This window comes from Panthera uncia, chromosome D1 (genome assembly GCF_023721935.1).
Source record: "Panthera uncia isolate 11264 chromosome D1, Puncia_PCG_1.0, whole genome shotgun sequence".
In the NCBI taxonomy this organism is placed as follows: domain Eukaryota; kingdom Metazoa; phylum Chordata; class Mammalia; order Carnivora; family Felidae; genus Panthera; species Panthera uncia.
In genome coordinates this window covers 9,764,728-9,792,543 of record NC_064808.1, presented here as the reverse complement: position 1 = coordinate 9,792,543, position 27,816 = coordinate 9,764,728, and the positions used below count along the sequence as shown (strand labels likewise).

The 27,816-nt window shown below is 41.9% G+C and overlaps 1 protein-coding gene across 2 annotated transcripts; it reads left to right on the top strand.

Moving 5' to 3' along the window:
* The first annotated feature begins 268 nt into the window (after positions 1–268).
* Positions 269–24,663, top strand: MS4A7 (membrane spanning 4-domains A7). 2 transcript variants are annotated; one of them, XM_049645813.1, is made up of 7 exons: positions 269–397; positions 9,129–9,288; positions 13,900–14,034; positions 15,756–15,812; positions 17,537–17,743; positions 21,205–21,306; positions 22,401–24,663. In XM_049645813.1, the coding sequence occupies exons 2-7, from the start codon at positions 9,142–9,144 to the stop codon at positions 22,572–22,574; spliced, it is 822 nt and encodes a 273-aa protein (XP_049501770.1). In that variant the 5' UTR covers positions 269–397; positions 9,129–9,141; the 3' UTR covers positions 22,575–24,663. The 2 variants fall into 2 exon arrangements, with proteins under 2 accessions (XP_049501770.1, XP_049501764.1); XM_049645807.1 differs by having other exon boundaries at positions 269–505.
* Positions 24,664–27,816: the final 3,153 nt, after the last annotated feature.

Genomic DNA, 27,816 nt, shown 5'->3' with positions numbered 1-27,816 from the left:
TCCATCCCTATTTAGTAGGCAGAAAACTCAGGCGAAGACAGAACTGACTGACTTACTTTTACGATGCGGGGAATAAATTCTAACTGGGACCATCACTAGTTTTCACAAGCTCTTTATTCTTAGGTGTTACTTGTAGTCTGTGTTATTTTCCAAACTTTGAAATTTATAAAGAGGAAGCAGAGGTATTTTTCATGTGTTGAATGTAAGTACACTGAAGCCCATACCTTGTGTAATCATAACTGCTATTCTGAGAAAAGGGCAGGAAGTCTCAGAGGCTGGAGAGCAAAGGACCAACAGTGTTCTGGCAGGAACAGCCAGTAGGAGGTTCTGGCTGAGAGCTCCCAAGCAGAAAGCTGGCCCGCCAGCCACCACTCAGAGGACTGGGCTCCAGGAACAGGTGGGCATGTTCATTTGCATCCTGAACTTTGGGGGGAGATGACTGTCCTTGGAATAGCCAGCCAGGAATCAGATTCTTACTCTCTCTTCTGAGCACCTGCATGAACTGGTGAGTCAATTCCCTGCTCCGGTTTGTAGTTTACTCACTTTCCAAACAAGAGAATTGCGTGAAACAATCCTTAGGTTTCCTCCAAGACTTGAGGTGACAATTTTCTACAGTTCTCCGCATTTCTTGGTATGTTGCTCAGTCTTACACAGAATATGCTCTCGGAAAATACTGTGCAATTAGCCTGGATCCTGCATTAGGAGCCTGTTGTTCAATCTATTCCTGTCATAGAGAAAATCACTGTATGCAGAGCAGTCCTCTAAGCTATGATTTATCTCCAAAATGGGGGTTTTAGAACCATCTGGAAATGTGGTGGGCCACCCCAAGTTGTCCTCCACTTGAATGTAGAGGGACAAAGTATCCCTCTCAGAGTGTGGAGTCTGAAGATGATGGCATTAGTCTGGGGACTTCTTGTGAAACCATACAGAATCCTCGTTCTACAGCATTCCCTCTAAAAAGCAGCAATACAAGTATCATAGCCTTAAACTCAGTAAATCCACTTCTAAACGTTACTCTAAGGAGATGACTGAACAGGCGAGGCACCACAGAAGTGCAAAGATGTTCACTGTAGCACTGTTCATAATGATAATAAAAAGGAGAGAGAGAGAGAGAGAGAGAGAGAGAGAGAGAGAGAGAGAAATAACCTAAATAACACGACTGGTTAAATGAATCTTGAAACGTCTATTAATTTGAATACAGTGGCTTTTTTCTCGTCATGATGAAATATATGTAACACGAGATTTAGCATTTTAACCATTTATAAGTGTAGAGTTCGGTGGTGTGGTACATTCACATTCTCGTGTAACCATCCCCATGACTGAACTCTAGAACTTTTTCATCTTCCGGAACGGAAAGCCCATGATCATGACCATGGAGCACTAACTCCACATTTCCCTCTCCTCCTAGCCACTGGTGTCCATCACTCTACTTTCTGTCTTGAGGGACTTGGGTACTCTGAGTGCCTTCCAGGAGTGCAATCAGACAACATCTGTCCTTCTGTGACTGGCTTATTACTTCACTTGGCGTATTGTCTTCAAGGTTCATCCACACTGTATCAGGTAGCGGAATTTACCACGTAGCTTTTGAGTTTAGGAGTTTTATTATCTGCATACATGACTGTCAGAGATGTCCACAGACTAATGTTGAGTGCAGAAAGATTTCTAAATGGCCTGTATAGAACCACTCTGTTTATGTAGAACAATGAATGTGTGTAAACATATAGAGAGAAAGACAGGGAGAAAATGAGGGTAGAAAGGATATGTATGAAACACTAGTTATTGGGTGGGAGCTGAGATTTAAGGAACTTCCTTTTCTTCTTCAAAATGTATTCCCTATTTTGACTGTAATTGCTATGTGATACACTCTTTTAAACAAAACGATTAAAAATAATAAAAGAAAATAAATAGACATGTTATCAAGAATCTGGTAAGGGTACCAACCAGGCATCCGGGTCCTGGCTAGATGTTCAGGACTAGAACCCAGTAGTTCCTGTAGTCCCTGGGTATGAGGACTGAAAAATATAGGAAGGAATCCTATAGGAAAGAATCCAGAACTACAGAGATTTTGTTTTTAAATCCTGAAGTTGGGAGGCAATCTTTTTTCTTTCCTTCCTTCTTCCCAATTTTATTCTTTCAGTTTTTTATTCTGGTAGGAACACTTAACGTGAGATCTACTGGTTAACAGATTTTTAAATGCACAGTCCAGTATGTCTACCTGAAGGCCCAGTGCTTAACAGCAGATCTTTAGAACTTATCTTGCACAGTGGAAATTCTCTACACAGGGTACAGCAACTCCCCATTTCCTCCTCCCCCAGAACCTGGGAACCGCCCTTCCAGTCTTTGCCTTGCACATTTGGGTTAGCAAACCACAGGAGTGCAGCAGAAGTCAAGTTTCCAGAATACGGGAACAAATCTCCAAGGTCAGAAGATCTCCTGTCGATGAATATGGAGAGTGGTAGTCAATGGACCTTGGCTACAAGGGAGGGAAGACAGAGGGGCTGAGCATCATGTGTGGCTAGATGGGCACAGCACACCCACACACAGAAGAGCAATGGCATTACACTGCCCGGGTTCAAGGCTTGCCTCCATCATATGCTAGATATACAGTGCTATGCAAACTATTTACCCTCTCTGAGCCTCATTTTCTTTCTTTTTTTTAAAATTTAGATTCCAGTTAGTTAACATACAGTATAATATTAGTTTCAGGTGTAGAATTTAGCAATTGAACACTTACGTATAACACCCGCTGCTCACTACAAATGCCCTCCTTAATCCCCACCACCTATGTCACCCACCCCACCCACGTCTCCTCTGGTAATCATCGGTTTGTTCTCTATGGTCAAGAGTCTGTTTCTTGGTTTTCCTCTCTTTTTTCCTCCCTGTGTTCACTTGTTTTGTTTCTTAAATTCCACATGAGTGAAATCACATGGTATTTGTCTTTCTCTGACTTAGTTCGCTTAGCATAGTATTCTCTAGCTCTATCGATGACACTGCAAATGGCAAGATTTCATTCTTTTTGATGGCTTAGTAATATTCCATTGTGTGTGTATATACACCATATCTTCTTTATGCATTCATCAGTCATGGACATTTGGGCTCTTTCCATAATTTGGCTATTATTGATAATGCTGCTATAAACATCTCGGTGCATGTATCCCTTTGAATAAGTATTTCTGTATCCTTTCGGTAAGTATCTAGTAGTGCAATTGCTGGGTAGTAGGGTAGCTCTATATTTAACTTTTTGAAAAACAATTTATTTATTTTTGAGAGGCAGAGAGAGACAGAGCATGAGCAGGAGAAGGGTAGAAAGAGAGAGACACACAGAATCAGAAACAGGCTCCTGGCTCTGAGCTGTTAGCACAGAGCCCAACGCGGAGCTCGAACCACAAACCATGAGATCACGACCTGAGCTGAAGTCAGACACTTAACCGACTGAGCCACCCAGGCGCCCCTCTATTTTTGGCTTTTTGAGGAACCTCCATATTGTCTTCCACAGTGGCTCCACCAGTTTGCATTTCCACAACATCCTTGCCAACACCTGTTGTTTCCTCTGCTGTTAATTTTAGCCATTCTGACTGGTATGAGGTGATATCTCGTTGTAGTTTTTTTTTTATAGTTCCAAAAGTATTTTATTCCATATTTACATTTTTTTCTACCAGATAGTATATATCTGAAATCTCTTTTCAGATTTGAAATCTCTTACGTTCTGAAATCTTTTATGCAGCTTTTCAAGATCTCCAAAGGCAAATATGGTGCCTAATATAGGATAGGTATTTGATAGTACCCTCTCTTTTTCTCATTGTCGTTTTGATTTGAATTTCGCTGATGATCAGTGATGTTGAACATCTTTTCATGTGTCTGTTGGCCATCTGTATGTCTTCTTTGGAAAAATATCTGCTCATGTTCTCTGCCCATTTTTTAACTGGATTCTTTGTTTTTTGGGTATTGAGTTTTATAAGATCTTTATATCTTTTGGATACTAACCCTTTATCAGTTTATCATTTGCAATTATATTCTCCCATTCTGTAGGGATGGGAGCTTCACTGTACAGAGTTTTTTATTTTGATGAAGTCCCAATAGTTTATTTTTGCTTTTTTCCCTTGTCTCAGGAGACATATCTAGTAAGAAACTGCTATGGCTAATGTCAAACAGGTTACTCCTCTAGGATTTCAATGGTTTTCTTTCTCACATTTAGGTCTTTAACCCATTGTGAATTTATTTTTGTGTGTGGTGAAAGGTGAAAGGTGGTCCAGTTTCATTCTTTTGCATGTTGCTGTCCAGTTTTCCCAACACCATTTGTTGAAGGGACTTTTTTTTCCACTGGATATTCTTTCCTGCAATGTGGAAGATTAATTGATCGTATAGTTGTGGGTCCACTTCTGGGATTTCTTTTCTGTTCTATTGATCTATATGTCTATTTTTGTCCCAATACCATACTGTCTTGATCTCTACAGCTGTGTAGTATAACTTGAAGTCTGGAATTGTGATGCTTCCAGCTTTGCTTTTCTTTTTCAAGATTGCTTTGGCTATTTGGGGCCTTTTGTGGTTCCATATAAACTTTAAGGTTATTTGTTCTAGCTCTGTGAAAACTGTTTGGTATTTTGATAGGGATTGCATTAAATGTGTAAACTGCTCTGGGTAATGTAGACATTTTAATAATACGAACCATATTTGTTCTTCCAATCCATGATAATGGAATGTGTTTCCATTTCTTTGTGTCATGTTCAATTTCTTTCAGCAGTTTTTTATAGTTTTCAGAGTACAGGTCTTTCACCCCTTTGGTTATTAGGTTTATTCCTAGGTATCTTATTGTTTTTGGTGCAATTGTAAATGGGGTTGATGCCTTGATTTCTCTTTCTGCTGCTTCTATTATTGGTGTACAGAAGTGCAACAGATTTCGGTATGTTGATTTTGTATCCTGCAACTTTACTAAATTCATGTGTCAGTTATAGCAATCTTTTGGTGGAGTCTTTTGGATTTTTTATGTAAAGTATCATGTCATCTGCAAAAAGTGAAAGTCTTATTTCTCCCTTGCCGATTTGGATTCCTTCTATTTCTTTTTGTTGTCTTATTGCTGTGGCAGGGACTTCCAGTATTATGTTAAATAACAGTGGGGAGAGTGGATATCCTTGTCCTGTTTCTGACATAGAGGAAAATCTAAGCCTCATCGTCTTGAATTTAAAAAAAAAATTTAAGTTAATTAATTAGTTTTTAAATTTACACCCTAGTTAGCATATAGTGCAACAATGATTTCAGGAGTAGATTCCTTAGTGCCCCTTACCCATTTAGCCTATCCCCCCTCCCACAACCCCTCCAGCAACCCTCGGTTTGTTCTCTGTATTTGAGTCTCTTATGTTTTGTCTCCCTCCCTGTTTGTATATTATTTTTGCTTCCCTTCCCTTGTGTTCATGTGTTCTGCATCTTAAAGTCCTCATATGAGTGAAGTCATATGATTTTTGTCTTTCTCTGACTGACTAACTTCGCTTAGCATAATACCCTCCAGTTCCATCCACGTAGTTGCAAATGGCAAGATTTCATTCTTTTTGACTGCTGGGTAATACTCCATTGTGCGTGTGCGTGTGTGTGTGTGTGTGTGTGTGTGTGTGTATACCACATCTTCTTTATCCATTCATCCGTCGATGGACATTTGGGCTTTTTCCATACTTTAGCTATTGTTGATAGCGCTGCTATAGACATTGGGGTGCATGTGCCCCTTCGAAACATAATACCTGTATCCTTTTGATAAATACCTAGTAGTGCAATTGCTGACTCATAGGGTGGTTCTATTTTTTAATTTTTTGAGGAACCTCCATATTGTTTTCCAGAGTGACTGCACCAGTTTGCATTCCCACTGGCAGTTCAAAGGAGATCCTCTCTCTCTACATCCTTGCCAACATCTGTTGTTGCCTGAGTTGTTAATGTTAGCCATTCTGACATGGGTGAGATGGTATCTCATGGTGGTTTTGATTTGTTTTTCCCTGATGATGAGTGAAGTTGACCATTTTTCATGTGTCGGTTGGCCATCTGGATGTCTTCTTTGGAGAAGTGTCTATTCATGTCTTCTGCCCATTTCTTCACTGGATTATTTGTTTTCAGGGTGTTGGGTTTGATAAGTTCTTTATAGATTTTGGATACTAACCCTTTATCTGATATGTCATTTGCAAATATCTTCTCCCATTCCATCAGTTGCCTTTTAGTTTTGCTGATTGTTTCCTTTGCTGTGCAGGAGCTTTTTATTTTGATGAGGTCCCAGTAGTTCATATCTACTTCTGTTTCCCTTGCCTCCAGAGACATGTTGAGTAAGAAGTTGCTGCCGCCGAGGTCAAAGAGGTTTTTGCCTGCTTTCTCCTCTAGGATTTTGATGGCTTCCTGTCTTATTTAGGTCTTTCATCCATTTTGAGTTTATTTTTGTGTCTGGTGTAAGAAAGTGGTCCAGGTTCATTTTTCTGCATGTTGCTGTCCAGTTTTCCCAACACCATTTACTGAAAAGACTGTCTTTATTCCACTGGACATTCTTTCCTGCTTTGTCAAAGATTAGGTGGCCATACATTTGTGGGTCCATTTCTGGGTTCTCTATTCTGTTCCATGGATCTGAGTGTCTGTTTTTGTGCCCGTACCATACTGTCTTGATGATCACAGCCTTGTAATATAGCTTGAAGTCCAGGATTGTGATGCCTCCTGCTTGGGTTTTCTTTTTCAAGACTGCTTTGGCTACTGGGGTCTTTTCTAGTTCCATACAAATTTTAGGATTGTTCTAGCTCTGTGAAGAATGCTGGTGTCATTTTGATAGGGATTGCTAAGCCTCATCTTAAAGATGTGCTGGAATGCTCATCCATGGCCTCTTTGCCCCAGATCTGCTGCAAAGGGTTCAGTGTCAACACTACTTCCCTCTTCATTCATCTTACCTCAACCATACTTCTGTCCAGACTCCAAAATCCCCAAAGTGAAAATTATCTCCTTAGACAGGGAGAACTTTGTTTTTAATAACTTTTCAATTTAGGTACTTGATGCCCAGAGAGCATGAGAAATGACCAGGGCACAGATCTAGGAGCAGAAATGGAGTGGAGGTCACCAACCTTTTATTGAGCACAATGGAGCACCTGATAAAGATCACAGAGACACAACAAAAGGCACTCACCTCAATCACCTCATCCAAATCCTCACAAGCATCCTTCATGATAGCCTTATTATCCCTATTTTGTAAGTAATGAAACTGAGGATAAATGAGGGGAAATAACCTGCCTGTGGCCAACTAATAAATATCTGAGCTGGAATCCCAATGAGCTTTAGCTATAACTAATACGTATTGAAAGTATATCATGTGCCCCGCTCTATACTGAACCCATTACATGCATCATCTCATCTCTCCCTCACTGTGAACCTATGAAGTGGCTAAAAACAACTTGCTTATCGTGAGTTTAGTAATAATTGGTAGGTCTAGAATACGAGCATGGGACTGGACTCCAAGACCTATGCTCAGACATGCAACTAGATGCTGAGGCATTGGACTTCCAGCCCAGTGCCCTTTCCCATCACCCTCACTAGTAATGAGATTGTGGGTGCCAGTTCTAATTTTTGTATGTTATGCATCCCATCCAAAAGAGCCCGGACATTGAGGAGAAGGATCAGGGAGCAGAGACCTGTGGTACCATGAGATTATCACAAGCCTTTATCCAAACTATGACTTTCAAGAGGGAGGATGTTGTGCTAAGAACAGACCTAAGGAGCATCCCAGGGGCTGGACTCTGCTACCCACATCACAGAGACCAGAAACACTGCTGAGCTGGTGGGCAGCAGATGCTATGCTCCTTGAGTCTATGTTGAAATTGCCAATGTTAGGAAAGAAGAATGGAAGATGAGGAGAAGTAATGTGATATTTAGAAAAATATCACAAGCTTCTGAGCTATACTGACTTGGTTCAGACATTTGTGCAAACACGGAATAATAATAATTATATTTGGGGCACCTGGGTGGCTCAGTCAGTTAAGCGTCTGACCTCTTGATATTGGCTCATGTCATGATCTCATTGTTCGTGAGATCGAGCCCCACGTGGGGCTCCATGCTGACAGCACAGAGCCTGCTTGGGATTCTCTCTCTTTGCCCCTCCCTAGCTCACATGTGTGCATGAGCTCTCCCTCTCTCTCTCTCTCAAAATACATAAATAAACTTAAAAATAGTGATTATTATTATATTTGCTACCACGTGTTAAACACTTTCAATGTGCCAGGCTAGGCACTTTGTGTATTTGAACTTGAACTTATTAGTCCCGAGTTTCCAATGTATACAGTGAGGTTAATAACACCTAAGTTGCTTTAAAGACCAGAGTTACAATGGCCTAGTTCCTGGAATTCAGCAAGCATTAAATAAATGTTCATATTAACAATTATTAAGCTAATATGGGCAAGGGAGTCATTCTCTGTGGGACAGGACCTATACAAGAAAGAGATGTGGAATAGGGTTAATCAGCATCTTTTTTAAAATGTTTATTTATTTATTTTGAAAGAAAGAGAGAGAGAGGGAGAGGCAGTGTGAGTGAGGAAGGGCAGAGAGAGACAGAGAGAGAGAATCCCAAGCAGGCTTCATGCTCAATGTGGAGCCTGACACAGGGTTAGATATCATGAGCCCTGAGATCATGACCTGAGTTGATGTCAAGAGTCAGATGCTTAACTGACTGAGCCACCCAGGCCCCCCAGCTAATCAACATCTTAATGGAAAGAAAACGAGACTCTGAAGGAAGACTGAGCAGCAAAGGTGCAGCATAAAGGTACAATCCTGGGGCGTGTGGTGTGGGAGTGCGGCACAGGGGAAGCAGAGGTACACGGGAACGAGAGGGATGTTGGAAGCAGGGGCCATTGGAAGGACAGCGAGGTGGATCCATTCAAGGCCGCAAGGAAAGTTCTATATGAATGGTTCACCTCTCAATTGTGTTCACAGTTTTCTCCCAGTGACACGCTTTCTGTCCACAATGGATGGACTATGCCAAGCACGCTAGCTTTCCAGACTGCTCCCCACATTAACTTTTGTTCCTAAAGGACAGGTCACCTCTTGGACAATGGAGAAAAATCTTAGATGGTTTCATATCTTTAAGTCGAACCTCAGGACCTAATTGAGTTCACTGCCTCTTCCAGCATCGTCAGGATCATGCTATCAAAGCCCAAGACCAAGGGAGCCTTTGACAGCTTTACTCCAAATGGCATCATCATCCCCAAAAGAGAGAAACCTAGACACAGCTACCAAAAAGAGGACAACCCACCAAACACTCTGCAAAAAGAAACTACAGTCCTTGGAGTAAGTCCACGTCACTGGAAGGGAGACACTGTGGAAAATACCGCAAACATACCCACACTACATATCTACAGTGGATCTGGGAGAGTCTCTCATTTTTTTCTCTGACTCCAGGCCAACTGGGACATGAAATGGCGCTTTATGGGAAGACTTTGTCCTCCTCAGGTCTTTCTATAAACTAAAACCACTAGGTCTCCACTTGAAATCTACATAAGAAAGTCTCCTGTAATTTGTCTTTATTGTAGTAGATGTTGGATTTAAGCACATGATTTTACTCAGTGTGATTAAATTAGACCTGTCTATTTTGAGCTCATTTCTTAACCATTTTGAGATGAGACGATCTGGACTAACCTCACCATACATTTTCTCCCTGTCTGCCTCACCGTAAGACATCCGAATGTCCCCAGTCATCATCCTTCATACTCAGGACTTTAATGTCCACCTGGTTCTGACTATCCCCTTTTAAGACCCAACTCCTATTCATTTCTGACTTTGGAAACCTGCCTGGTTGTGTCCTCTAGAATTCAGGGTCCGTTAACAGCATAATCCGATTCATTCCTGGATTTGTTTCTCAAAGGCCTCCTCATCAATCGTGCAAACAGGAACCTAGCTCCCAAGGGCACTGTTTCCACTGTGACCCTCTCTTCTGGGCATAGAAGTGAAGGCAGTCTCTTTGCTTCTCGGGGCACTTCCAGATCAGTCCTCTCCTCTCAGTCTCTAAAAGCTCCTATTTTAGAATCTCATGTCATCCAGGGGCGCCCGGGTTGTGTAGCTGGTTAAGCGGCTGACTTTTAATCTCAGCTCAGGTCATGATCTCACAGTATGTGAGTTCAAGCCCCGCATCGGGCTCTGCACTGATGGCATGGAGCCTGCTTGGGATTCTGTCTCTCCTCCTCTCTGCCCTTTCCCATCTTATGCTCGCTCTCTCTCTTTCTCACTCCCTCAAAATAAATAAATAAACTTAAAAAAAATAATCTCATGTCATCCAACTAAGTAATTCACTCCCACTTAAAAAAGAAAAATAAAACAACATAGTTACCCTTTTTATGTAGTATCCGAAAAGTCCTACTTCAGTCTTCCTCCCAAAAGAGATATTTTTAAAAATGTGACCTATATTTTGAGCACTGGAAACAAATAATTATTTCAAGTAATTGTTAATAGTCACAAACTTCAAAAGTTCTTTTAGGTAATCCTAATATTAGGACTAATCAAGAATTGATAGGAGAATTAAAATTTTAGAAGAATGAGTTTCATGTAAAAACCTAAAAACAATCAGTGTTTTAGAAAATAACATTAAATGACGTAGCGGCAATTTTGAAAAGTGATCATCCTTAGAAAAATCAGTTTATGACTATGTTGCTTGAAAATAAAACCAGTTAACGTCTGTCATTCTATCATTTACCAATACTCACTCCTTAATTTACTTCTTCCAGACAACTGGTTCTGTGTAGACCTGTCCTGCTCCCTACAATCTAGCTTACCTATGGCCTAGAATCACAAACACATTTCACTGTGTGCTTCGGCAATCAGTAAGAAATACTGGACATACATTTATTCATTTATATATTCAGCTGTCATTTTTTGAGCACCTTCATTGTGCCAGTCACTATTTTACACGCTTAGGGTAATAGATGAACTATACAGTTAAAAGAAAAGAAAACAAAACAAAACAAGAGAGCCCCATTCTCACAATTCTCTTGCTCTATAGAAGGATTCCAGGTCATTGCCACTATTTTTGCTCTCCTGGATAACGTGCCTTTTATCTTCAAGATACTGACTCCTCAATCACTATCACTCTCAGGGTAGAGTTCGTATCGTAAGTCTTGGCTATTTCAATACTCATGTATATGATCCCTCCAATATCATGTCCTATCTGCTCCTTGACCTCTTCTCCCCAGGTATGTTGCCCATCCTTCCATAGACAAACATTTCCTGAGTCGTACCCTGGACCTTACCAATACCAACGGCAATAAACCCAACATTATCTACATTTCAAGCATCCCATAGTCCATCACTTCTGATCTTTCCAGATCACTCCCTCCAACTCTATGTCGATGCTAACTTTCTCTAACCTCTCTGGGAGTTACTGATAATATCCCTATTTCATGGAGCCTTCCTCACCTAATCACGATCAACAGCTTTGTCCTCCTTAAGGAAAAACTGCCACATTGGTTTAATTCTAACTCTGCCCCTTTGCCTATTCTGCCCCTGAACCCATGCAACTAACCTTGGCAAACACACACACGGACTCCACTTTGGATTTATGACCATAACCTCAAAGGGACTGTAAAGGCTGCTTAAAAAGAACACGGTATTTCTTTCATCCATTCACTTTCCTGCTACCCCAGAAAACTATTTCAATAGGTTTCAATCCTTCTCCATTGATTACCTGGCTTCCTAACATACTAAGAAAACTGAGGCAATCTGGAGAGAAGGTCCATAAGCCACCACACATCTGCAATTACTCCCATCGGTGCCATATACTCTCTCTCCCTTCCCCATTACTAAACAAATGCCCATCTTCTAATTAACGATGAGCCTCCCTTGTGCAGTGAATCCCATCCCTCATTACTCGTTCCAGTAATCCTCCCCATGCTCTCTGCAAATGTTTTACGATCAGTTCCATGAGCACAGAATCTTCCTGCAATTTCTCCTATCTTGAGAACAAAACAGCAGAAACAGACACTTATAACTTCGCAGGCCCTCTAGCTAATGCCCCACCAGCAACTTGCCTTCTCAGCAACACTCCTCTATGGGGTGGGAAGTCTAATGTTTCCAGCTCCTCTTGAATGATATTCTCTCTTGAAACACATCCAATGAGATTTGTCCCCCTTGCTCCACATTAGTAACCCAATTTCCAAGTCTCCACTGTTAATGTTCTTGAACTAATAGAAGTGTTTGATGCAGCGACTACCCTCTCCTACTTGAAACATTTTAATCATATGGCTTCTTGGACATCACATTCTTCTGGTCTTCCTCCTTCCCTCTTGGCTGCTTCTTTTATACGCCTTGATTGTTTCTATTTATTTATCTGACTCTAAATTTGGAGTGCTCCATTGCTCAGTCCCCATTTTGTTGCTACATCTGCTACAGTGGTAAATTCACACAGTAATATAGTTTTAAATATGATCTTCACTGATGACTTGGGAAGAAAAAGATTATTTCCCTTACATGGCTCTCTCCTCTAAAGTTAAGACTCCTATAACCAACAGCCTATGTACGTTTCCACTGAGATATCTACACCTCTCCCGTAACCTGTCCCAGATGGAAATCCTCATTTTTGTCCCCCAACCCACCCCTCATACAACATTCCCCATCTCAGATAAATGTCAACACCATCATTTCAGATGCTCAAGCCAAAACCCTTGGAAGCAACCTTCATTCCTTTCTTTTATAATCCACATGCAAACTGTCAGCAAATCCTAGAGGCTTAATCTTCATCGTGCAACTAGAATCCAACTACTTCTTACTACCTCTACTATGAATGTCGTTTTCAAGTCAACATCATCTCACCTGTGAATTACTACAATGCCCTCCTTATTGATGTCCCTGCTCTGTTTCCTTATAATCTATTCTCGATGGGGCAAGCATTAGAATGATCTTTTAAAAATAGAAATCACTTTCTCAAAATTATCCACTTCACTTCCCTTTTTACTCAGAACGAAAGGCAAAGTTGATAAAATAGCCTACAAAACCCTACAGGGTTTGCACTCTGTCCCCAGTACTCCTCGGGCCTCCTACTACTTTGCTCCTAACTAATTCCACTTTCCAAGGAACATCTCTGTAAAGGACATAATACATGGCCAGTGGCAGTGACTTTCATCTGCTTCATTTCCCTGGTGCTGGCACAGGACAGATATTCAATAAATATTAATTGTATGAATGGTTGAATTCTCTTGACTTTACATTATTTCTCCTATGTTTTTGTATCATCTTTCAATTGCATATGCATTAAACAGTGGGTAAGAGTGTGGATTCCAGATCAAAGTAATAGGGCAAAGTCCTAGTTCCTCCACTTGGCCATTTGTGTGGGTTTGTACAAGCTATTTAAACTCCCAGTGCCTCATTTTTCTCATCCATAAACAAGATGAGATAAATAACCAGAGTGTAGGAAGTGTTCAACAAATGTAGACTATTACCACTGGTGTCATAAAAACAGTAATTACTATCAAAATTCAATGATGAAGAAGATAAGATGAATTATGGCTTTATTTTATTTCAATTGAAATTGAGCCCTTTATTAACTCTCCCTTGGTAAGTTTGCTTTCTACATCCATCCAACTGGACTATTGTCCAGAACAATTTTCTCCACCTACTTTTCCTAGAACAACAACAACAAAAAATGTCAACTATATTTTTCAAAATAAAATTAAAATGTATATATTATCACTTCCTGATTTGCTAGTTTACTAATCCTATCAGAAAGGAAGAAGTTAGGTATACATGAGTTTCTCTTAGAGAATGCTTACTGGCTCCTTGTAATACTCCCCCCCCCCTTTTAATATGACACATTATAGCATATTTTATATTCCTTATAAACACAATGTACATTCAAATAATCACTTTCATCTGTTCAAAGTATGTTCCTAGCATTTTCCCTCTTCTCTCTTGTAGATTATACAGATTATGTGCTGCCTGCTGATTTCAAGTTTGGGGGCGATTTTGGTTTCTGCTCCTTACTCTTCTCACTTCAAGCCAACAACTTCCACCATTTTGATGTCTGGGTACCCATTTGTAGCAGCTACATGTGTGAGTAGAATGGGGTCTCCAAGAAAGGATATGCTCTTTAAACGCTAAGTGGGTACTAGATCATGGAGTGACTCAGTCCCAAGAGGTGGGGAGAAAGGAGCAGGTGGCCAAGGCCTCTAGCTTTCTCTCTGTCATCATCCCATGTCACGTTTCTCCCATTTGGGAAGAGCAGCAGAGGAGTCTAATCCCTCCTCCTGTGTCACCATCCCAGGGAGTAGCTGGCCAGGGCAGGAGGCAAGAGGGTAATACAGTGGGCATACCAGCACAACACTTCTTACCTGGCCTCACAGCCGACCTCTGGAAAAGTAGAAGATTTTTCACATTCTTCTTTGGGTCTTTGATGAGGCCATTGCATTCCCTCCAGTGTAAGAATAATCCACCTGTCAGGTAAAGAGTGAAAATATCAATTTTAAAATAAAATGAGCACCATGGGTAAATGCCACAGGTCTGCAGAGAATCAAACTGGTGATGGTAAGATTCATGGGAAGCAAGGACACTCTTGCTATGTGTTCAGAAGTAACCCTGAGAATTTGGAAAACTTTTTTTTTTTTGCTACTTTCCATCTAATGGCTCATGGAAAGGGGTCCTTTTCTTTGGAGACTAGCCAGGGTCTAGTCATGCCTCCCACAAAGGGTCACTTCTTTTCCATGTAGTATCCTACACAAAGGAGGAAAAATCATGCATTCTGGGCAGATGAATTCTAACAGGGCATCACCTCTGTATGGATACAGCCTTTATGTGAACGCAAACTCTGCAGTGATGCAGGCCCTGCTCCTGACCCCAGAGCACAAAGCACAACTTATCCTTACTTCTCTAATCAGTGGTTGAGCTCCCACATTCCCTTATGAAAGGCAGGAACAGCTCATGCTGGACCCTCTTTGTCTGTGACTACTACTAATCCCTAAGGCACAAGCCTAACCAATGTTCCAGCTTAGAACATTCTCCCTCCACCAGCCAGATCCTTACACTACTGGGCTCAAATACTGACTTCTGGGGGCACCTGGGTGGCTCAGTCGGTTAAATGTCCAACTCTTGATTTTAGCTCAGGTCACGATCTCATGGTTCACGGGATCGACCCTCTCATTGGGCTCTGTGCTGAGTGGGGAGCCTTCTTGGGGTTCTCTCTCTCTCTCTCTCTCTCTCTCTCTCTCTCAGCCCCTCCCTGCTCTCCCCCCCCCCAAAGTAAATAAATAAACTTAAAATACTGACTTCTGGGGCTTCAGGATGAGAGACTCTTCACACCTGACCCTGTACCTCCCCCTTTCTTCAACTCCCAGTCTAACTCAGGGCCCCTACACCAGTGCTTGAAGCTCACGTGTTTCTGTACCTTCTGTCATCGGAGCCCCTTTCCTACGTGCTTCTGTCGGCTGCTTCCACCTTCATATCCCTTCAAGTCATTGGTCTTCCTCAACCTCCTCTCTTCCCACCTCGTAACTTAGCACTGTTCTTTTTCTGCGTATACCTCCGCTCCAGGCCACCTCAGCTCACAGTGATTTTCGCTAACATAAATCCCAATCCTCTGTGCATCTGCCCTTTCTCTAAAGTCAATGTTAAGCATCCTGAGAGTAGAAATAAGGCCTCTCTCTTAATATGGACTGACACCATTCCTACGGTGTTATCTCTCTAAGAGTTTTACATTACTTATCGATTGATGGATAGTAACATGGTGCACACATTTCCACAAGACAACTGAACTGATCATTTCTCTCTTCTCTGAGCAGTTTGCCATTACTGGATCCCTCTCGATCATTTCTGGGAAAAAGGCAACTATGCCCTTTGTAAGTATGAGAGCCGTCGAATCTCAGCTCGCCGGAATAAAAAGAACTTCAGAGGCAATAACTCTAGTTCAAAGTGTCCATTTGACAGCTTAGGGAAATAGGGCTCTGAGCAGGGGAGAGAGTTCTCACTGCTGGTCCGGTGACAGAACTGGGTGTAAACGCCAAATTCCCTGTTTCCTAGACCAGTACTCTTCCCCTATGTAATGTGCTCCTGGGTCATATTTCAAGGTTTACTTCAGTTGCTTGAATGGTAGACAATTTTAAATAAACCATGGAGTCTTTGCAGTTTGTTAGCTTGTTACCCTGAACAGGGTAGATGACCTTCTAGAACCTAGACTTCCTTTTCCTGAAAAACCTGTCTCAGAATGAGCCAATTTCCCTAAACGGCAAGGTCAGAGGCAGAGGTGTGTGGGCTTAGATCCTGTGGCTAGCTCCCCCACCCCCTCAGAAACAAGGAATTAACAGACTGTAGCCACTTCCCTGACAAAAGTCAGGAGTGTGTGGGTGGGGTCTTTGATACTCTAGCAACCTTTCCCTCTGCCTTGCCACACACTCACAAAGATGACTTAGGGAAGGGCCACATCCTGACTCAGGAAGATCCAAGATCTAGTTAACTACGGTTGAGGGCACAGAAGATGGTGTTCTGAGGCTGGTATATGTTCCTTATACTTGAAGCTAGAATCTAAACCCCAGAACTAGAGGACAGAGTTCACCCCACTGGATGGAGTCAGAGTTCTGGACCCAGCACCAGGAAACTCTCGTCTCAGATCTGTCACTCAGATCTGTGTGCTTGAAAAAGTTCCTTCCTTTTCTGGGCTTCAGTTTTCTCATTTATAAAATGGGGAAGAGGAACATGTGGCTGTGGCTCTCACGGGTGGCTTCCCAAGCGTCCTGAATACCCTGAAAGGGAAAACCATACTTGGGATGACCCAGCATGATGTGGGCTCCGCACGCAGGACACAAGACAGTACGTGGGCTCCAGTGCGCACGTGGCAGCTCTGGGCAAAGGCGCCGCCCATTCCATCAGCACTTCCTTTGGGAACTCAGCACTTGAAGCCACACGGCTCCCAGGCCAAGGGAGAAGGAAGGGCAGAGCAGTCATTCCCCCAGACGCACAGTATCCTTGAATGACGTTCAAAGAGAAATGAGCACATGCTGGGAACCTGGCACAGAGTCCGGCACCTCAGTGTCTTTGCAGAGGCATCATATTCTGCGAGAACCCTTTGCCCCAAAATATAGAATGTGACCCAAATCAGAATGTGGTGAACGTGGTTCTTGGGCCTGATCCACCTACAGGTAGGTATTCTAGCTTCTCCAGTTCTCTCTTTCATGGAAATAAAAGCCATAGACTGGTGTAGAAGGGACCAAAGGTCCTATTCTAGAAGGGCTGAAAGCAATAGAACGACTCTAAGGCTGTTGGGGAAGTCAGCAAGCCATCTCTGTCTTCAGTGCTGCAGAGAGCCAAGGATCCAGAACTCCTATACCGGAGGAGGAGTTACGTGTGCATTCTCTCACTCGACAAACATTTACTTATTGTATCAGGTGATAAACCAGGTAGTGAAGAGGGATACAGAGGTGAATAAAACATAGTCTGTGCCCCCTACGAGTGCACAGATTACCAGGGAAACAGACTCAGGGAAGCAACTGTAGTACAATGGATGGAGGGTTAATAGCATCACATGCTGCTCCTGTTGTGACATCCCAATGCAAATTTTCTTTCTCAGGCCATGAGCACCCTGACCGCAAGTGCAGCGAGTTCTCTAGCTGCTGGAGCAGGCCTCTTCCTCCTTGCTGACAGCCTGGTAGCCCTGGAGACGGCCTCTCGACCGTGTGACTCAGAAAGGGAATACCTATCCTCACTGCCTTATTCGGGGTACTATTATTCAACTTATGAATTCAAGGACTGTCTCCTGGCTAGTGTCAGTCTGACGGTAAGTAGTTTCAGACTGAATATCTTGCCCGTGAAATTCTTAGTTTCTCTCCTTTGCATAATCTCTGCTTTTTCAGCAGTCTGTGCCTTGTTGATCTGAATGGCTGGAAGCAGACCAAAAAAAAAAACCCCAAACTGTGGTTGAGTCCTGTCAGCAGACTGCAAAATATAGGCGATGCATTGTGCCAAGTCAAAAAAGGAAATAAAGAAGACTTGTGGGTTCTAGACATGTCTCCCCTGGCATGAGAACTAAGCAAAAATAAACTATTGGGGCTACACCAAAATACAAAGCTTCTGCACAGCAAAGGAAAACATAAACAGAAAGACAACTTATATTTGTAAATGATAAATCCTACGAGGGGTTAATGTCCAAAATATATAAAAACTCATACATCCCAACACTAATAAAACAAATAATCCAATTAAAAAATGGGCAGAAGACTTGAATAGACATTATCCCACATATGACATACAGACGGCCAACAGACACATGAAATGATGGTCAACCTCACTAAGCAGCAGGGACATGCAAACCCAAACCACAGTGAAGTATTACTTCACACCTGTCAGAATGACTAGTATCAAGAAAATAAGAAATAACAAGTGTCGGAGAGGGTGTGGAGAAATGGGAAAACTCGTGCACTGTTGGGTGGGAATGTATAATGGTGCAGCCGCTGTAGTCAACAGTATGGAAGTCCCTCATAAAATTAAAAATAAAAATACCATACGATCCAGCAATTCCATTACTGGTAATTGACTCAAAGAAAACAAAAATTCTAGTTTGAAAAGATATATGCACCCACGTATTTACCGCAGCATTATTTACAATAGCCAAGATACGGAAGCAACCTGAGAGTGCACGGATAGATAAGTGGATAAAGAAGATAAGGTCAGCAGTCTTTCTTGCATAGAAAACATTCCAGTCTCAATAGGTTTAGCTCTCGGAGTGCCTCCTTTGTTGAAAAGGCATTTTCTCCCCCCTCGACGCAGGCAGAAATAGCCTCTTTATTTGAATTTTATCCACATTAAGTTAGCTACAGAATTTGGACTTTTTAAGCCCAAACACATAATTATACTTTGGCCCAGCTGGGCTGGCAGAGTGAGAAGGGGCTGGGAGATGAGCCTCCAATGGATTCAAATCCTAGCAGAAATGCCATCATCTCTGCAACATTTTCTTGCCACTTTCCCCCCCCCAACACTGGATGGTCACCAGTGGTTGACGATAAAAATATTGGCTTCATCAATTCTCTATATACAGGCTCATAGTTTTAAAACCATAAACTTTGGCCTTTTAGGGAGAAAATTTTCTTCCTTTGTGACTCCTCTAGCAGGAGCCAGGGAGATAGATGAAATCTCTCTTATTCCCTTGGACGTGTCTCAGGAATCCCAGAACATGTGTGCAAGTTTCCAGACTCACAGACTTCTGTGAGTCTGCCTGTGTGACCCAGAGGTTGCCAAAAGCAACCCCCCTGATACAGGAGCTTGAGGAAGTGGAAGGGCACAGAAATGCATCTGGTTAGAAATCAGTGCGAGGAAGCCCAGGATATGGCATCAGCCTGGTGCAGAGCAAAGCCAGGAGGGTGAGGGAGACATCCTCCCTGCTGGGGCATGAGGGTTTAACTCAATGGAAACTAAACTCAATACATCAAACTGACTCCTACTCTGAGACAACCAGAGAACTTCCTGCTCTTCCTGCTCTTCCAAATGTCCGCTCTGTATTAACACAAAGATAACCTGAGCAAAGTAACACATCAAAAGATTCAAGATGTATATCTGAGGTTGGAAGAAGGAAGGAAGAGAGGGTGGGAGGCAGAAAAAGATCAAGGAAGAAAGGCATCGTTGGTTCCAGGAGCTAAGAAGGATCCTGCAGCCGGGCAATCAAGTTAAGAGCTGAGACCAGAAAGCCAGGGAGGCCTGGATGGGAATATAGGTGTTACAAGCTGGGATAGTGGCATTTCAATGTCCATGACAAATCTGAAGCTCTTCAAGCCCACACTGAGTGTCCTGCAAAAATGTTAGAAGCAGAGACTGAATATGTACCTTATTTATGAAAATAAGACAAGGAAAACTCTGCCCAACATCCCAAGGAGCTTAAAGAAACTCCACCATAAAGGTTTCTAGGATGAGATCATCTCACCAAGCCATGTGCAGGGATGGACAGTATCCAAATCCAAATTCCATATAAAACAAACGAACCTCAAATACAGGGATTCACTTAAAAACTGTTCCTGGGTCTGGATCTCCTGAGGTTCTATCAGAATCAAACCTAAAGTTTCCATCTAGGGAGTCATCCATAAACCCAACTAATGGGTCTGTCCTACATATCAAAAAATCCTCCCCCATCTCTCTCTGCTCCTCCCCTGTTCATGCTCTGTCTCTCTTGGTCTCAAAAATAAATAAACGTTAAAAAAAATTAAAAAAAAAAACAACTTGGTCGGTTAAGCATCCAACTTCGGCTCAGGTCATGATCTCACGGTCCATGAGTTCGAGCCCCGCGTCGGGCTCTGTGCTGACAGCTCAGAGCCTGGAGCCTGTTTCAGATTCTGTGTCTCCCTCTCTCTCTGCTCCTCCCCTGTTCATGCTGTCTCTCTCTGTCTCAAAAATAAATAAACGTTAAAAAAAAATCCTCCCCCACGCACGCATATACTGACATCATCTGAGAGGAAAAATATTTTGAAAAACCTAAGAAAAAAACGGGTTACAGCAGCAAATATGAAAGTTTAGTTGCTCAAGAATTGGAGGTTATATACCAATTTGGAAGACCATAATGAAAACATATTTTCAACAATAGAGACATAAAGAAAAGGAATTAAAACCAACATGAGATAACATGACAGCAAGAAAAAAAAAGTAGATTTGAAAAAGAACTAAGCAGTATGATTAGAAATGCAAATTATAATCTTTGAAATGAACCATTTAGTGTTATCAGTTAAAAAGGAGATTCAACATATCCAAAGAAATAAACAGTGAAGTGAAATTGAGGTCTGATGAAATTACATGGAGCACAACACATCGAAGTAAAAATCTGAAAGATAGGCGTGACGGGTTAACAGGTAGGAGGCAGCGAACTGAAAAGAACCAGCACACATCTAATGTGAGCCCCAGTAAGCCTGCCAGGGAGAGAGGACGTGCGCAAAGAGAAATAAGTGGGGTGAATTTCAGAATTAAAAAAAAAACAAACATGAGATTTCAGATGGAAAGGATGAACTGAGACCATTTCTGGATAAGTAAAAGCAAATCCACACTAGAAATATCACACCAGTGAAAACAACTAGTGATAAAAGGAAGGGTTACTCTTATCTCAGAAGGTGGGATCCCACGGTTCTGAGAGGAAACCGTTGCCGCTTATTTCTCTGCTTCTGTGCCTTATTCTCTCCACGGCTAGAGCCTTCACCCCCAGTCTCCTCTCAGTCAGGCACAGGGCTAGCTGATGGCACCAACTGTTCCTGTCTTGATTCACAGGGGGTGCTGGTGGTGATGCTCATTTTCACTGTGCTGGAACTCTTAACGGCTACCTACGCTTCCATCCTTTGGTGGAAACAGCTGTACTCCAAGAACCCAGGGGTGAGTACTCTGACATGTCACATGACACCTGCTGGGTCCCAACATTGGAGCTGTGATGTGCCGGGTCTAAACAGTGGCAGAAAGAGGAGGCAATGAGGTTCACGTAGCAGTCAACCTTCAGAGTGAGGAGAGAGTTCTATGAATGGGCTCCTTCACGATGACACTGGTATCTGAGATTATTAGTGCCTTCTGGCCCGCAAACCAGAAGACCTGCTTATTAGAATGGCTAAAATGGTTTTAGAAATCACCTGCCCCAAGGGCGCCTGGGTGGCTCAGTCGGTTAAGCGTCCAGCTTCGGCTCAGGTCATGATCTCGTGGTTTGTGAGTTCGAGCCCCGCATCGGGCTCTGCCCTGGTGGCGCAGGGCCTGCTTGGGATTCTCTCTCTCTCCCCCTGCCCCTCTCTCTACCCCTCCCCCATGTGTACTCTTTTTTCAAAATAAATAAACTCAAAAATAAGAAAGAAATCACCTGCTCCAACCCCTTATAAAAGAACCAAGGCTCAGATAAAATCACAAGGAGAACAAATGATGTAGGCTGACGGGCTGAGAATGAAAAGCCTGTATCTCCTTCTTCTTGTCATGAACACAGCCACCTGCCTCCCTAGCGTCTCCATGACTCCGTTCCCTTGCGAATGCAGTCGTATCTTACTAGGGCATCTCTGTTCTGCTGATGGTGTCCTGTGTTCTTCCTTACTTCCCCTTAGGTCATGACTTTACAATTTGAAAATGCTGGTCTTTTCTCTAAAACCCATTTTTTTCTACAGAAATTACTTACAGGGCTTAGATCTCTGGACAATGATCTCCTCTGGGCCCACCGGTATAAAATAAACCTCCTGCCTTCCAAGACAAAAAAAAGAAATTATTTCAAGGGAAGGAATACATTATGACTCAATTATGATCTTATTGGTAAATGGTAATATGATTAGCAGATCACAGCATAGCATTTGTTCGAACTAATACTGATGCATTTTATATTTTGGTAAAGTTGGAAAAGCTACTACCATACATTTGGGGGAAATGCATTTCAAATATGGATCAAAAAAAGCTTCCAAAATCAGAGTTTAAAACCCACTAATAAACTTTATCTTTTCCAGAGTACATTTTCCATGCCTCAATCACAAGGTCATATCCAACATGTCAAAAATCCTTCAAGGTCATGCATAGGAGTAACGCCTCAGAAGAAAAAGGAGAAAGCCAGGACTCCTGGCAAAGTGTGGTTAGACTTTCCTGAAATTTCAGCTACTTTAGACACTGAAAGAAACCTTTAGAAAAACGGTTTTTGTTTTGCACTTGCTCAGTCAGAGTCATTTTATTGCTCTTGAAAGTAATCACTTGGGGTGCTTGGGTGGCTCAGTCGTTAAAGCGTCCAACTCCTGATTTCTGCTCCGGTCATGATCTCATGGTTAGTGAGTTCGAGCCCCACATCAGGCTCTGCACTAACAGTGCAGAGCCTGCTTGGGATTCTCTCTCTCCCTCTTTGTTTCCCTTCCCTGCTCATGCTCCCTCTCTCTCTAAAAAAAAAAAAAGAAAAGAAAAGAAAAGAAAGAAAAGAAAAGGAAAGAGTCTCTCAAATCCCAGGTGGGTAAACTGAACAGAAAGTGGTTCACCCACCCCTAAATAAGAAGAGAAAATGTGCACGCTTGTGCTGGTGCAAAGTGGCCAAGTCACATGGCTATGCAGTCTCCACCTCCGTATTATTTTCACACTCATATTGCTTAAATGTTATATAGTAGGGATTGCAAGAACTTTTAAATTAAAAGTACTTCAAAAATATACAGCTCCGTTTCTGTCAATTGAATGAAATGCATGTCTGTCAATTGAATGTGGCTCAATATTCTGTCTCATTTAATGACTTTATTCTGAAATATCTGGCTTCAAAGATTATAACTTACCACAATGCTCTTCCCCATCTAAGTTCTAGACCAAAGAAGAAATTAGCCATAATTTTATTACTGTACTGGAGTACAGTACACCTACCCAGTAGGTGTACCTACCCAGTAAAGACCCAATAAAGGCCTTGGGTCCTATCCCCAGGAGAATATACTACAGACATGCATACATGTGTTTTCCAAAAACATGTACAGAAATGGTCATATAAGTAGTACACATAATTGCCTCCAAAAGGAAACTATCTAAATGACTATAAACAATAGAAGGGAGAAATAAAAATTCTGGTATATTCATACAATGGAGTACTAAACAGTAACATGAGTGGACAAACTATAATTACATGCAGCTATATAGATAAATCCCATAAACATAATGTTTGGGGGGAAAAGGTCATGCATAAAAGAGTCCATTGACGGATGAATGGATAAAGAAGATGGATATTACTCGGCATTCAAAAAGAATGAAATCTTGCCATTTGCAACTACGTGGATGGAACTGAAGGGTATTATGCTAAGTGTAGTCAGCCAGAGAAAGACAAATATCATATGACTTCGCTCATATGAGGAATTTAAGAGACAAAACAGATGAACATAAGGGAAGGGAAGCAAAAATAATATAAAAACAGGGAGGGGGACAAAACAGAAGAGACTGTTAAATACAGAGTACAAACTGAGGGTTGCTGGAGGGGTTGAGGGTGGGGGAGGAGCTAAATGGATAAGGGGCATTAAGGAAGACATGTTGGGATGAGCACTGGGTGTTATATATCAGAGATGGATTGCTGGAATCTACTCCTGAAATCATTACTGCATTATATGCTAACTTGGAGTAAACTAAAAAATAAATTTAAAAAATTATAATAATAAATAAAAAGAAATTGGTTACATAAAAAGAGTACATACGGTCTGATTCTGTGTATGTAAAGTTTAAACACAAGCTAAGCTAATAGTGTCAGAACTAGGATAGTGGTTACCTTTGGGAGTAGGTAGTTACTGGAAAGGAACCCAGAGGGTCTACGGGTTCATGGAAACATTCTTTTCCTTGATCTGGATGCTGGAGTTATATACATATAACTGTGTTCTCTTGTTTCTGTGTTATAATTGAATAAAAACACTTTTGAAAAAGCTACTTTGGACCCCTTGGCCCATCTAGTTATTGAGCCATCCCCCACTTCTCCATAGTCAAATCCCTTTAAAACATGATCTTCCAAAAACCTTGGGGTCATCTTTGGCTCTTCTGTTTTTTTCACACACCACATCCAATCTAGCATTAAAACTTGCTAGTTTTAACTTCAAAATATATTGAGTCTGATTGCTTCTCACCATCTCATGAGCACTCTGGTTCATCATCCCCCATTGGCATTATTGCAATGAGCCAACTAGTGGGGCACCTACACCACTCGGTCTGTTCTCTGCATGGCAGAGAGCACATTTTTTTTTCCATCTCAAATCAGATCATATCATTTCTCTGCTCAAACCCACTCCATTTCATTCCAAATAAAAGCCAGAGTCCTTAAATACCCTTATAGGATCTGAACTCTCATTTCTGCTCTGACCTCTAACTATTCCCCTTTGCTCTCTCTACTCCAGTCACTTGACATATTCTTTCTTTAGAAATTTTACATCGGGGGGCGCCTGGGTGGCTCAGTTGGTTAAGTGTCTGACTCTTTATTTCAGCTCAGGTCATGATCTCACGGTTTGTGAGTTTGAGCCCTGCATCAGGCTCTGTGCTGATTCTCTCTTTCTCTCTCTGCCCCTCCCTCTCTCTCTCTCTCTCTCAAATATAATAAACATTTTTAAAAAGTTATTAAAAATAATATTAAAAAATAAATTTTACATTGGTCGGCCCTCTGGCTGGAATACTTTTCCTACAATTATTTCCATGGCTTCCTTTCTCACTTCTTTTGGGTCTTTCTTCAGATAGCTTAGCTTCAGTAAAACTTTCCCCACCAACCTACATAAAATTACAGCTCTCTCTCCCTGTCACTTGCTTATTTTTTCCTCAAATCACAATGATCTGACATACTATGTATTTTATTTGTTTGTTAATTGTATGTCGACCCCCACTAATCTAGAAGCTAGGGCACTCACTAGTCTCTTCTGAGGTTTTCAACCCCTATTTGTGTGTTTTCAAACGTGTGTGTATTAGTATTTTTACACTGGGGGTGGAGGGCCTTGGAGAATCTTCCTCGTTCTGTAAGCCAAGCAACACAATAAAATATTTTTTTAAATTTATTTTTAATGTTTATTTATTTCTGAGACAGAGCATGAGTGGGGGAGGGGCAGAGAGAGAGGGAGACACAGAATCTGAAGCAGGCTCCAGGCTCTGAGCCGTCAGCATAGAGTCCGACGCGGGGCTCAAACTCACAAACCGTGAGATCATGACCTGAGCCGAAGTCGGTCGCTCAACCGACCGAGCCACCCAGGAGCCCCTAAAATATTTAATCCAGGATCCATTTCTTATTTGTTTGTTTCTCTGGCAACAGAAAGGTTCTTAAGAATATCTGGAGAACTATATTTGGAATTATCTGGAATAAGATTTCAGTAAGATTTCAAATAATACTATCTGGCATATATTCAGAATTATCTGGAATAATATTCCAAACTGACAGCAGGTGCAGTCAAGACATTGTGTGTTTCATTTGCAACTTCCCTCCACTCCCCCCACCTGGTTGTCTTTCATAAATGGTATGTCCATCTGTTCCATCTCTAAAGCTAGGGATTTGGGCGTCATTTTTTACTCCCTCTTTTGTCTCACTACTGTATTCACTTTGGGAACTCAATCAGGCAAGAACCACTACCAAGAAGGTCTAATAAATTCTCGGCAAGAAAAGGAGTGAACACTTTCGACCAAGTCTAAGCAGACATTGCACATATTTAACATGCATATTAGAACTCTGTGTTCTCTCAACTTTTTAGAATAAAATTGCAGGTTCCCCAAAAGGTAACTCACAATTACTGGCTGAGCCACACATACTCAAATCCATACCACGAATTCTTTATCCTTCTTCCCATCTTCACCAGCATGGGTGAATATACTCCCTGGTGGCCTGATGGGAGCGGTCATGTTGAGAAAGCAGGGAACTGAGGGCAGCCAGCCAGCAAAACCCGGGGCCCTGAGTCATACAACCACAAGGAAATAAATTCTGTCAATAACCTGACTGTGCTTGGAAGTAGGTTTTGCCCACTTGAGACTACAGATGAAAATACGGCCTGTCTGACACCTTGATGATAGGTATCCATGTGAGACCCTGAACAAAGGCTCCCAGCTAGGCCCTGCTTCAACCCCTGATCCATGAAAATGGTAAGATAACACATTTGTGTGTTGTTTTGAGCCACTATATTTGTGGTAGTTAATAGCAATTAAAAAAAAAAAAACGAATACAGGGGCATCTGGGTGGCTCAGTTAAGCGTCTGACTCTCGATTTTGGCTCAAGCCTCGCATCGGGCTCTACACTGACAGCTCGGAGCCTGCTTGAGATTCTCTCTTTCTGCCCCTCCCCTGCTCACATTTTTTCTCTCTCCCTCTCTCTCTCCCCGCACCCCTCTCTCTCAAAATAAATAAACTTAAAAAAAAAAAAAAAAAGAACACACACACTAGATTGTTGCATGGAAGATGTAAGGGAAAGCCAAGCTCAAATTTCGGCCTCAACCCTTACCAGCATTAACGTTGGACCTGTTTCCTCCTCTTTAAAATGGGTGTGATAATAAAACCTACCACCCAAAGTTGTTGCGAGAGTGACATGGTAGGACGTGCACAAGGGTGACTCTAGGGAGGGAGTATCTCATGTTATTTAAAGCAGCATTGGCACATGCTAAGTGCTAAATGTTTCCTGCCAAACGCTAAGAGTGGTCTTCTGCAGGTTGAAAGCAAGAGGGAATAGAGGGAATACCATTTCCACCCAAAGAATATCATCCTGTTGGCAGCTGTCCCACAGAGATCCTCTCACCTCGCCTCTCCGTGGAATAGGTTAGTTTCTGCCTTCTGGTCTGAATTCATAGACTGAAATATTATCAAAGGACCCATCTTTAAGAAGAAGCAGGGGGAAAAGGCAGAGGCTGACAACTATAACCTGCTCAAAACAATAAAAGGAGATGTGTTTTTTTGAAAGGACCAAGGCAGATAAAATTGTAAGTGTCTCCTGTTTATCATCAGTTATTCTTTCCTAAAAATCAGGTATTCTTCATGAAGACGCTTCTTTCGCATCATTTTACAAAAAACCATATGCTATTAGTCAGCCCAAGCTCCCATACAATTTCCCCAAATGTTAAATAAAAGGCAATAAAATATCTATGTGTGAATGGCAAACCAACATGTCAGGTTGCAAAATGCTTAATCTATTGTAATTCCTTGATTGCCAAATAATCACAATGGTTGGTAACAGGTGCTTTTCTGGCAGAGTGTGGCTGCAGTGTGAGTCAGCACTGCCCTGGGTCCACCTCCCTTTTATTGCCACGGCATGCTTTTCATGACTTCTCCACGTGATTCTGGTGATCTGTCACTTCTGGTTAGAATTTAAGTACAGACCTGTCCCACACTTTGTTTCGTTTAAAATGTTGCCTTGCCAAAAGACATGAATAGACACTTCTCCAAAGAAGACATCCAGATGGCCAACCGACACAT